Raw genomic sequence first — 12,514 nt, 5'->3', positions numbered from 1 at the left:
TTACCTTCCACGTGTTTATCGACGAGCGTATTTTGTTCTCCAGAGGCGGGCGCCTATCTTTGCTACAACGATATTGTGGTCCCACTCGACGTTAGGTTCTCGGAGCGTACGCACGTCAAGGACACTGGATACATATCCAGTCTATCTATCACAACATGATCGATCTGGCTTCGGTCATTTCCGAAAACTCTATTCAGGCGTAATCGGACTACTGCCAACCATGCATCTTTGTGCCTAAAATAGATAAATTTGAGCAAAAACTTGACCTATATCCTATATAACTAATATCAGAATTTTCGAACATCCGGCTGACTTTACTGTATATGATTGCTTTAACACCTTAAAGTATTTCCCTGGTTTTGGCGTTTGCAAGTTGAAAGATAAAATATTCGGTTGTTGAACTTAGCTCTTCCTTACTGTTTCATTCTAATTTTTGTTATGGTAGATTTGCTTATCATTTAATACTAGAAATCTTAGACTCTAAACTCAACGATGGCGGCGACAGCGAAATATTCCTGTCGAAATTAAATTTATATGAATGTATTTTTCTATGTATTGTCACATGACATAGGGTTTTAAGTGTACAACTCAATACATGTTCGTGTGCGTGTTCGTATGTTATCTATTTTATGTGATGTAAAATCGGTTCGTTTTCAAATATTGTATATTTATACTCTCGGGGGGATGGAGTCATGTGTAGAAGTTCACGCAAGTGAGGAAAGTTCTCTGATCGCCATTCACTTGGGAGTGGCCAGAAACGATTCTTTTGCATATGACTCAAGCAGCTCACGACTTCCGGTCTTTGACCAAGTATCCTCTGGGTAGCCTAAGAACATCCGTTTGAAGGCGAGCTAAAGTGAGAAGGCGAAACATCCCCTGCATAGGGTTGTGCGCTGGGTTTGGGACCCGCCACGTAAAAAAAACACTCCCAATGAAAAGGAACAACAAGCCTCGGATGAGTGACCCCCCTTTTGATGACGACCATGGCAAACGAAATAAGGACTACGAATTGAGGGCATGCACCTGGAATGTCCGGTCCCTTAATTGGGAAGGTGCCGCTGCCCAGCTGGTTGATGTCCTCGTGAAAATAAAGGCTGACATCACCGCCGTCCAAGAAATGCGATGGACGGGACAAGGACAGAGACAAGTAGGTCCTTGTGACATTTACTACAGTGGCCATATAAAGGAGCGCAAGTATGGTGTTGGATTCGTGGTAGGAGAGAGATTCCGTCGCCGAGTACTATCATTGACTGCGGTGAATGAACGTCTAGCCACAATCCGCATCAAAGCGAGGTTCTTCAACATATCGATGATTTGCGCCCACGCCCCGACGGAAGAGAAGGACGATGTGACCAAAGATGCCTTTTATGAGTGCTTGGAGCGCACTTATGAGAGATGCCCCCGCCACGATGTCAAAATCGTGCTTGGTGACTTCAACGCCAGGGTGGGCAAAGAAGGTATCTTTGGCACTACGGTCGGTAAATTCAGCCTCCACGAGGAAACATCCCCAAATGGGTTGAGGCTGATCGACTTCGCCGGGGCCCGAAATATGGTTATCTGTAGTACTAGATTCCAGCATAAGAAGATACATCAAGCTACCTGGCTGTCTCCGGATCGAAAAACTACCAACCAGATCGATCATGTTGTGATAGACGGAAGACACGTCTCCAGTGTTTTAGATGTGCGTGCGCTCCGAGGTCCTAACATCGACTCGGACCACTATATTGTTGCAGCCAAAATTCGCACCCGCCTCTGTGCAGCAAAAAACGCACGCCAACAAACACAAGGAAGGTTCGACGTCGAGAAGCTGCAATCACAACAGACAGCCGAACGATTTTCTACTCGGCTTGCACTCCTGCTCTCTGAGAGCACTCGTCAACAACTCGGTATAAGGGAACTGTGGGACGGCATTTCAAACTCCTTACGTACAGCTGCAACCGAAACCATTGGTTTTCGGAAAGTGCAAAAGAACAGCTGGTACGACGAGGAGTGCCGTGTCGCAGCGGAGAGAAAACAGGCTGCCTACCTCGCAACGTTACGATCGACCACAACACGTGCGGGATGGGATAGATACCGAGAGTTGAAGAGGGAAGCGAGACGCATTTGCAGACAGAAGAAGAAAGAGGAAAATGCGTGAGTACGAACAGCTTGATAAGCTGGCCGACAGGGGTAATGCTCGAAAATTCTACGAAAAAATGCGGCGGCTTACAGAAGGTTTCAAGATCGGAGCATACTCTTGTAGAACCCCCCAAGGTTATCTAGCCACCGATGCCCAGAGCATACTTAAATTATGGAGGGAACACTTCTCCAGCCTGCTGAATAGCAGTGAAAGCACAACACCAGGAGGAGGCGAACCCGATACCCCAACCGATGACGATGGAGCAGACGTTCCATTGCCCGACCATGAAGAAGATCGAATAGCAATTGCCCGCCTGAAAAACAACAAAGCGGCAAGTGCCGATGGATTGCCGGCCGAGCTATTCAAACACGGCGGCGAAGAGCTGATAAGGTGCATGCATCAGCTTCTTTGTAAAATATGGTCGGACGAAAGCATGCCCAACGACTGAAATTTAAGTGTGCTATGCCCAATCCATAAAAAAGGAGACCACACAATCTGCGCCAACTACCGTGGGATTAGCCTCCTCAACATCGCATATAAGGTTCTATCGAGCGTATTGTGTGAAAGATTAAAGCCCACCGTCAACGAACTGATTGGACCTTATCAGTGTGGCTTTAGACCTGGCAAATCAACAACCGACCAGATATTCACCATGCGCCAAATCTTGGAAAAGACCCGTGAAAGGAGAATCGACACACACCACCTCTTCGTCGATTTCAAAGCTGCTTTCGACAGCACGAAAAGGAGCTGCTTTATGCCGCGATGTCTGAATTTGGTATGCCCGCAAAACTGATACGGCTGTGTAAACTGACGTTGAGCGGCACCAAAAGCTCCGTCAGGATCGGGAAGAACCTCTCCGAGCCGTTCGATACCAAACGAGGTTTCAGACAAGGCGACTCCCTATCCTGCGACTTTTTCAATCTGCTGCTGGAGAAAATAGTTCGAGCTGCAGAACTTAATCGAGCAGGTACAATCTTTTATAAGAGTGTACAGCTGCTGGCGTATGCCGATGATATTGATATCATCGGCCTCAACACTCGCGCCATTAGTTCTGCTTTCTCCAGGCTGGACAAGGAAGCAAAACGAATGGGTCTGGCAGTGAACGAGGGCAAGACGAAATATCTCCTGTCATCAAACAAACAGTCGTCGTACTCGCGACTTGGCACTCACGTCACTGTTGACAGTCATAACTTTGAAGTTGTAGATAATTTCGTCTATCTTGGAACCAGCGTAAACACCACCAACAATGTCAGCCTAGAAATCCAACGCAGGATAACTCTTGCCAACAGGTGCTACTTCGAACTGAGTAGGCAATTGAGAAGCAAAGTCCTCTCTCGACAGACAAAAACCAAACTCTATAAGCCACTCATAATTCCCGTCCTGCTATATGGTGCAGAGGCTTGGACGATGTCAACAGCGGATGAGTCGACGTTGCGAGTCTTCGAGAGAAAAATTCTGCGAAAGATTTATGGTCCTTTGCGCGTTGGCCACGGCGAATATCGCATTCGATGGAACGATGAGCTGTGCGAGATATACGACGACATTGACATAGTTCAGCGAATTAAAAGACAGCGGCTACGCTGGCTAGGTCATGTTGTCCGGATGGATGAAAACACTCCAGCTCTGAAAGTATTCGACGCAGTACCCGCCGGGGGAAGCAGAGGAAGAGGAAGACCTCCACTCCGTTGGAAGGACCAAGTGGAGAAAGACCTGGCTTCGCTTGGAATATCCAATTGGCGCCACGTAGCGAAAAGAAGAAACGACTGGCGCGCGGTTGTTAACTCGGCTATAATCGCGTAAGCGGTGTCTACGCCAATTAAGAAGAAGATACTCTCGCAACAAAGTTGCTAAGGAGAGTATTATAGTTTTGTTCACATAACGGTTGTTTGTAAGTCCTAAAACTAAAAGAGTCAGATATAGGGTTATATATACCAAAGTGATCAGGGTGACGAGTAGAGTTGAAATACGGATGTCTGTCTGTCCGTCCGTGCAAGCTGTAACTTGAGTAAAAATTGAGATATCATGATGAAACTTGGTACACGTATTTCTTGGCTCCATAAGAAGGTTACGTTCGAAGATGGCGGAAACCGAAAACCTATAAATTGTCATAACTAAGCCATAAATAAAGATATTAAAGTGAAATTTGGCACAAGGAATCGCATTAGGGAGGGGCATATTTGGACGTATTTTTTTGGAAAAGTGGGCGTGTCCCCGCCCTCTACTAAGTTTTTTGTACATATCTCGAAAACTACTATAGCTTTGTCAACCAAACTCTACAGAGTCGTTTCCTTCAGGCACTTCCATGTACAGTTCAAAAATGGAAGAAATCGGATAATAACCACGCCCACCTCCCATACAAAGGTTATGTTGAAAACCACTAAAAGTGCGTTAACCGACTAACAAAAAAGTCAGAAACACTAAATTTTACGGAAGAAATGGCAGAAGGAAGCTGCACCCAGGATTTTTTTTAAATTGAAAATGGGCGTGGCGTCGCCCTCTTATGGACCAAAAACCTTATCTCAGGAACTACTCAATCGATTTTAATGAAATTCGGTATATAATATTTCCTTGACACTCTGATGACATGTACGAAATATGGGCGAAATCGGTTCACAACCACGCCTTCTTCCAATATAACGCTATTTTGAATTCCATCTGATGCCTTCTCTGTATAATATATACATTAGGAACCAATGATCATTGCGGAATAAAACTTTACACAAATACGGTATTTCAGCTGAGGTATCCCTTGTGGAAAAATTGTCGTGATCAGACTATAACTTTTCAAGGTCCCTGATATCGAACACGAAGAACTCAGTGCCTAACCTAACCTAACCTAATTTTTCACCGAAAATATCGGAAAATCTCTCAGAATTTAATTCTAATTAATTTTACAGCAAAATAAAATAATATGTAAATGACGGATAATGAAATCTCGATTATCACTTTATCATGCGAGAGTATAAAATGTTCGGTGACACCCGGACTTAGCCCTTCCTTACTTGTTTTATGTTACACATTGCGTCGGGATTTGTATGAATATTTAAAGTTAATTTCAGTGCTGAGTGGGCAGTTCGACCACCATCAAGAAGATTGGCTGCAATACCTGATGAAGCAAACGCCAATGCAATGTGATTTTGTGAACGAATGCTCGCAAGTATCAGTGAGATAAGGAATGTTTTACCAGTACCACCTGGTGCAACCAAATAATAGAAACCTCCTTGTTGTGCTGCTATTGATAGGTTGATTTTATCGTAGACATTTCGTTGCTCAGCAGTAAGCAATTGTTCATTATTAGCAACAAAAGTAGCCAAAGAAGTTATATCAAATTGCTGTTCACGCTGAACATCGCTGTTAATTATATCTGCTGCTGGGCGGCTGGAAGCAGGCATGCCAAACTGTATGAGCGGCGTGTTTGGAATCAGAATACAAAAATCTTCAATAAATATTAATGCCTCATTATATATCTCAGCGGAGAATTCAATATTGACATTTTGATTGGTTATTCTAATACGATGCAAAATATCTTCACTCATTGAGTCTTTATATATGTTCCATAGTGCAGATGCTTCAGATGGAAAACACGTTGTTAATATTATTGAAAATAATTGACGAATTTGGTGCGGCGATGAGCTCAGTGCTGCATCTGCAAGCGTGAGATCCCAATGATTATCATATTTCAATAAACGTAACTCACTTTGGCATCGTTTTGTTTAATGCACGTTTACGCCAATTTAAGATTTGAATATTGGATACTGCGAAGGTAGCGCCATCTATCGGATCCAATGTAAAACATTCCAATTAATTACAAATGAAAAACTAATTTACAACAAATGTTCTAGTGGACCAAATTGTGAATCTAAACCATTCTCGAATCTCACACACAATAAATTTCATCAAAATCGGTCCAGCCGTTTAGGAGCAGTTCAATTACAAACACACGGTCAGAAGATTTATATATATAAAGATAATAACTAGAAATCTATATATATAAAAATTAAACCCGTTTTCCGTTGTCACGGCATCACGCGTGAATGGCTGGACCGATTTCACTAATTCTTTTTTTGTTGTATTTGTTATTATTAGGAGAAGGTTCTTATGTAAAAAAAATTACGAAAGTTGCCGGAAAACGCCTAAAAAGAGTCCTTCTCTTTTTCTCATACATGTATTTATTTTTGTATATACATATGTAAGTAAATATGAATGTTTGTTCGTTAGTAACGCTAAGGCTCGAAAACGGCGAAACCAATCTTCATGAAATTTTCAGAAGTTGTTTGCTGTGGATCAGAGATCAGCAACGGGCGATTGTAAAATGTTCATACGCAATCATTGCACAGAAATATCAGCCTTTACGCTCATACGATCGAACTTGTTCGAACACTCATATTCAATGTTGATTTTAATTCAATCAAACCATGCGGTTCGTGTGCGCTCGGTCATTTAATAAACGATCGCCTCAAATCACTCAAGTTAGGTACTTGTTCGTTCAACTCAAAATGATTTTTTGTGATGGGGAATAAACTCAAAAAAGGCACAAATGAATGTTTTGATTTTTATGCCGGTAGACAAACTGGATGACGGAAAAAGCAAACTGAGGTGGGAAAGAAGGAATATTAATTCATTACAGTAAAATTATATTTATTTTCATACACACATATCTATATACATAAATACAACTGAAATAATATGTTATTCATGAAATGAAAATAAAAATATATAAAGAAAAAAATTTAACTCATATTTTATTTTTTTATTTTATTTAAGTATTAAACAATAAAAAAAAAACTGAAAACAATACTTTTAATTTTTAAAATTTTTGAAATATGATTGCAAAAATAACAAGCTGTCTATCGATTTTGGCCCAAATCTGCTTCTCTTTTCGGTTATTACGTTGCCAGCTAAAGAAAAAGCGCGTTCAGCAGCTGCACTACTGGAAGGAATTGAATGGACTTGTAGTGCGACTTTAGATAAATATGGATAGAACTTTTCACTTGATTTCCACCATTCGAGAACATCAAAATCGTCAGTTATTTCTACATTTTCCTTGCAGTATCTATCTATCTCCTCTGTTGATGTCTTCGTGGTATTTTGTGTTGCTTTTTTAAATATGTCGGAGGAAAAAAATTGAACCTCTTTTTTATATGACGGTGGATTTGTTGATTCAGTGTCCAAGTCTATTGAAATACTGTTTTGAGTAAATGAAAATTGCGCAACGGAATCAGAACAAGGTGAGCACGGACTAGTTGGGATAGAATAAGATGCTGATGATGTGGGGGTAATTTTAAGTAAATTTTCAACACAAAATTCTTAATATCATTTAAATCGGTTTGCTGTGTACTCAAAGCTGGTGGATATAAAAACAAAGCAGTTTTTCGCCATAAACCCACATTTACATCCCACATTTGTTCAACGTTTTGAGTAATTTTTTTCTTCAATGATACTATAGCAGCTACGTCTGTATCTTTAGGCATACACACACTCTTAAATTTTTGAATTGCTGGTATAACGAAACACAATGATGGAGGACTGCAAAGTTGTAATTTTTTAAATATTATTTCAAAATCACTGCACAAGTCAACAAGCTCTTTAAGCGTTGAAATATTTATCAACAACAAGCGTTGGCTTTCTTCTTTCTCTTTGAGTATTTCGTTAATTTGGAACCAATTGTCTACTATTAAATTAATTAAAAACTTTGCGAGCTTTAAGAAGCCAGACCCCTTATAAGCTGTGAATGGCTGAAAATCTTCTGTAATCCACGTTACACAATTGTTAATGGCGGTCGTTTTATCTTCTGGTGCAACACTTTTTAGACACTTCAATTCTTTCAGTGATTGGCAGCACTTATGACGGCATCAATTGGACGTTTGTTTTGGCAAATATTTAAGAAGTTTTGAACATGAACGGCAGTAAACAAATCTTCTTCTCCTTCTTAATTGGCGTAGACACCGCTTACGCGATTAGAGCCGAGTTAACAACCGCGCGCCAGTCGTTTCTTATTTTCGCTACGTGGCGCCAATTGGATATTCCAAGCGAAGCCAGGTCCTTCTCCACTTGGTCCTTCTAACGGAGTGGAGGCCTTCCTCTGCTTCTGCGTCGAATACTTTCAGAGCTCGAGTGTTTTCGTCCATCCGGACAACATGACCTAGCCAGCGTAGCCGCTGTTTTTTAATTCGCTGAACTATGTCAATGTCGTCGTATATCTCGTACAGCTCATCGTTCCATCATCTTTCCATCCAATGCGATATACGAAATTATCTACAACTTCAAAGTTATGACTGTCAACAGTGACGTGAGTGCCAAGTCGCGAGTGCGACGACTGTTTGTTTGATGACAGGAGATATTTCGTCTTGCCCTCGTTCACTGCCAGACCCATTCGTTTTGCTTCCTTGTCCAGCCTGGAGAAAGCAGAACTAACGGCGCGGGTGTTGAGGCCGATGATATCAATATCATCAGATTTGGCGCATGGTGAATATCTGGTCGGTTGTTGATTGGCCAGGTCTAAAGCCACACTGATAAGGTCCAATCAGTTCGTTGACGGTGGGCTTTAATCTTTCACTTACGCTCGATAGAACCTTATATGCGATGTTGAGGAGGCTAATCCCACGGTAGTTGGCGCAGATTGTGGGGTCTCCTTTTTTATGAATTGGGCATAGCACACTTAAATTCCAGTCGTTGGGCATGCTTTCATCCGACCATATTTTACAAAGAAGCTGATGCATGCTCCTTATCAGTTCTTCGCCGCCGTGTTTGAATAGCTCGACCGGCAATCCATCGGCCCCTGCCGCTTTGTTGTTCTTCAGGCGGGTAATTGCTATTCGAACTTCTTCATGGTCGGGCAATGGAACGTCTGCTCCATCGTCATCGATTGGGGAATCGGGTTCGCCTTCTCCCGGTGTTGTGCTTTCACTGCCATTCAGCAGGCTGGAGAAGTGTTCCCTCCATAATTTAAGTATGCTCTGGGCATCGGTAACTAGATCACCTTTGGGGGTTCTACAAGAGTATGCTCCGGTCTTGAAACCTTCTGTAAGCCGCCGCATTTTTTCGTAGAATTTTCGAGCATTACCCCTGTCGGCCAGCTTATCAAGCTTTTCGTACTCACGCATTTCGGCCTCTTTCTTTTTCTGTCTGCAAATGCGTCTCGCTTCCCTCTTCAACTCTCGGTATCTATCCCATCCCGCACGTGTTGTGGTCGATCGTAACGTTGCGTGGTAGGCAGCCTGTTTTCTCTCCGCTGCGACACGGCACTCCTCGTCGTACCAGCTGTTCTTTTGCACTTTCCGAAAACCAATGGTTTCGGTTGCAGCTGTACGTAAGGAGTTTGAAATGCCGTTCCACAGTTCCCTTATACCGAGTTGTTGATGAGTGCTCTCAGAGAGCAGGAGTGCAAGCCGAGTAGAAAAACGTTCGGCTGTCTGTTGTGATTGCAGCTTCTCGACGTCGAACCTTCGTTGTGTTTGTTGGCGTGCGTTTTTTGCTGCACAGAGGCGGGTGCGAATTTTGGCTGCAACAATATAGTGGTCCGAGTCGATGTTAGGACCTCGGAGCGCACGCACATCTAAAACACTGGAGACGTGTCTTCCGTCTATCACAACATGATCGATCTGGTTGGTGGTTTTTCGATCCGGAGACAGCCAGGTAGCTTGATGTATCTTCTTATGCTGGAATCTAGTACTACAGATAACCATATTTCGGGCCCCGGCGAAGTCGATCAGCCTCACCCATTTGGGGTTGTTTCGTCGTGGAGGCTGAATTTACCGACCGTAGTGCCAAAGATACCTTCTTTGCCCACCCTGGCGTTGAAGTCGCCAAGCACGATTTTGACATCGTGGCGGGGGCATCTCTCATAAGTGCGCTCCAAGCACTCATAAAAGGCATCTTTGGTCACATCGTCCTTCTCTTCCGTCGGGGCGTGGGCGCAAATCATCGATATGTTGAAGAACCTCGCTTTGATGCGGATTGTGGCTAGACGTTCATTCACCGCAGTCAATGATAGTACTCGGCGACGGAATCTCTCTCCTACCACGAATCCAACACCATACTTGCGCTCCTTTATATGGCCACTGTAGTAAATGTCACAAGGACCTACTTGTCTCTGTCCTTGTCCCGTCCATCGCATTTCTTGGACGGCGGTGATGTCAGCCTTTATTTTCACGAGGACATCAACCAGCTGGGCAGCGGCACCTTCCCAATTAAGGGACCGGACATTCCAGGTGCATGCCCTCAATTCGTAGTCATCAAAAGGGGGGTCACTCATCCGAGGCTTGTTGTTCCTTTTCTTTGGGAGTGTTTTTTTACGTGGCGGGTCCCAAACCCAGCGCACAACCCTATGCAGGGGATGTTTCGCCCTCTGACTTTAGCTCGCCTTTAAACGGATGTTCTTAGGCTACCCAGAGGATACTTGGTCAAAGACCGGAAGTCGTGAACTGCTTGAATCATATGCAAAAGAATCGTTTCTGGCCACTCCCAAGTGAATGGCGATCAGAGAACTTTCCTCACTTGCGTGAACTTCTACACATGACTCCATCCTCATATACATCTTCATAATGCATCTTTCAGTCTTTTTTATCGTATGCGTATAACATTTAGATGCATATATTTATACATGGTGGCGCAAAAGTAATCCTCCTATCAGAAGATGCTACAAATTTTGAAATTGATCTCTAATGTCAGTTCTGTTTTCAAATTTGTGTAGTAAATACATGCGAAATACACGTAAATAAACAATGGTACGCTACACTGCTCCAGAACACGGGTTATTGGTGATTATTTATTTGACCAATAATCGGTCGGTGACTTGGGCACAACGTGAATTTCGTCGCAGATTTTTAGGCCGTCTGACGCCTACTGGTGAAGCACTGCGATGTTTAGCCGCTCGCCTCGAAGTGACTGGCACAACACGAGATGCTACCAGGCGTGGTAGACCCCGGAGTAGCCGTTTTGCAGAGAATACTGCTGCTGTTGCCGACATTGTCATTGAAGCGCCGTCGATATCGACCAGACGACGTGCCACGCAAATGGGTATCAGTCGATGGTGATTACAGCGAATTTTAGTACAAGATTTGAAGATGTTTCCGTACAAAGTCCAGACGGTGCATCAGTTGTTAGCTGCTGACCGCAAATCGAAACATACGTTTCAGCCATCCTTAATCACCATCAAAAGGAAGATGATTTTTCATCACAAATAATCATGAGTTATGAGGCCCATTTCCATCTTAGCGGGTACGTAAATAAGCAAAATTTACGCTTTTGGGGCACTGAAAATCCGCGTGTAACCCACAAACAGCCATTATACCCGCTCAAAGTCACTGTATGGTGTGCTGTTTTCGCTGGAGGAGTTTCTTCGAAGACGCCGCGGGCCAAACGGTTACTGTGAGCGGTGAGTGCTACAGAGCAATGATCAACGAGTTCTTTTTGACGCAACTTGATGAATTGCGATTGGAAAACAAGTGGTTCCAACAGGACGATGCAGCGGCACACACTGCACGTGCCACAACCGATATGCTGAAGGATGCATTTCCCGGGCGACTAATCTCCCGGTTTGGCAAATTGCACTGGCCAGCAAGATCGCCTGATTTGATCGCTTCAGACTTCTTTTTGTGGGGCTTTTTGAAGTCGCGGGTTTATAATAATATAGACAATATCCGTCAAGAAAGTGAGGACCTATCGCCGGAAATTCTGGTCAAAGTGATGGAAAATGCCATAAAAAGGGCTGAAATGACAATCAATTGTGGCGGCGGCTATTTACATGATATCATATTCTCGACTTGATGTCAAAAAATTTAAAAGATAATATGGTGTTAAACAAATATTCAGTACTTCTCGAACTACATTATCCTAATATAAGGCTTGCCACACTTCCAGTTATCTTGAACAATTTTTTACAGAATTTCTGCTTTGAAGAATTTTTTTAGGACATAAAGGGTGACCCATTTCGAGGGCCCTACTTTTTTTAAGAAAAAACACAGAAACTTCAAATATAATTTATTATCACTCGAAAGATCATTCTGTGGCATTTATTTTTTGAAGATTAACTCTTTCAAATGTTGGCGGTGGCTACATCTCAGATGGTCCATCCGTTGTGTTCAAATGTTGTTGGCTCGTTTGAGCATTTTGACTGGTGAATATCACGCGTGATGTTTTACTCCAAGCCCTGAATCAAAGCGGGATTGTCGGCATTGACTTTGCATTTCGCGATGTGTGAGAAATGGCCCCGTGTTGTTGAAACCAAATGACGCCTAGATCACAAGCTTCAATTTTAGGCGTCAGATAGTCGGTTATTATGGCGCGATAACGGTCGCCATTGACAGTTATGTTCTCGCGGCATAATTTTTGGAGAAATATGGATCGATGATTCCGCCGGCTTATAAACCACACCAAACCGTTGTTTTTTCTGGA

The 12,514-nt window shown here is 43.0% G+C and overlaps 4 protein-coding genes across 19 annotated transcripts in view; 2 read left to right on the top strand and 2 right to left on the bottom strand.

Annotated features, from left to right (window-relative positions):
- The window catches only part of LOC125779147 (craniofacial development protein 2-like), a 113,351-nt gene extending 102,466 nt beyond the window's left edge, over positions 1 to 10,885 (bottom strand). Inside the window, exon 1 of the mRNA XM_049459788.1 lies at positions 9,896 to 10,885. Within this exon, the coding sequence (XP_049315745.1) occupies positions 9,896 to 10,373 (478 nt within the window). The 5' untranslated portion in view covers positions 10,374 to 10,885. The remainder of the gene's footprint in view (positions 1 to 9,895) is intronic.
- Positions 1 to 12,514, top strand: part of LOC105222874 (tau-tubulin kinase homolog Asator) — a 763,131-nt gene that overhangs the window by 261,072 nt on the left and 489,545 nt on the right. The window lies entirely within an intron of this gene.
- The window catches only part of LOC125779107 (uncharacterized), a 434,818-nt gene that overhangs the window by 390,630 nt on the left and 31,674 nt on the right, over positions 1 to 12,514 (bottom strand). The gene's annotated exons all lie outside the window — the stretch shown is intronic.
- Positions 932 to 12,514, top strand: part of LOC125779131 (craniofacial development protein 2-like) — a 409,833-nt gene continuing 398,250 nt past the window's right edge. Inside the window, exon 1 of the mRNA XM_049459746.1 lies at positions 932 to 2,999. Coding sequence (XP_049315703.1) covers positions 932 to 2,137 — 1,206 coding nt within the window. The 3' untranslated portion in view covers positions 2,138 to 2,999. The remainder of the gene's footprint in view (positions 3,000 to 12,514) is intronic.

This window comes from Bactrocera dorsalis, chromosome 6 (genome assembly GCF_023373825.1).
Source record: "Bactrocera dorsalis isolate Fly_Bdor chromosome 6, ASM2337382v1, whole genome shotgun sequence".
Taxonomy (NCBI): Eukaryota; Metazoa; Arthropoda; class Insecta; order Diptera; family Tephritidae; genus Bactrocera; species Bactrocera dorsalis.
Note: the sequence above shows the minus strand (reverse complement) of the source record. Positions and strands in the feature narration are given on the sequence as shown.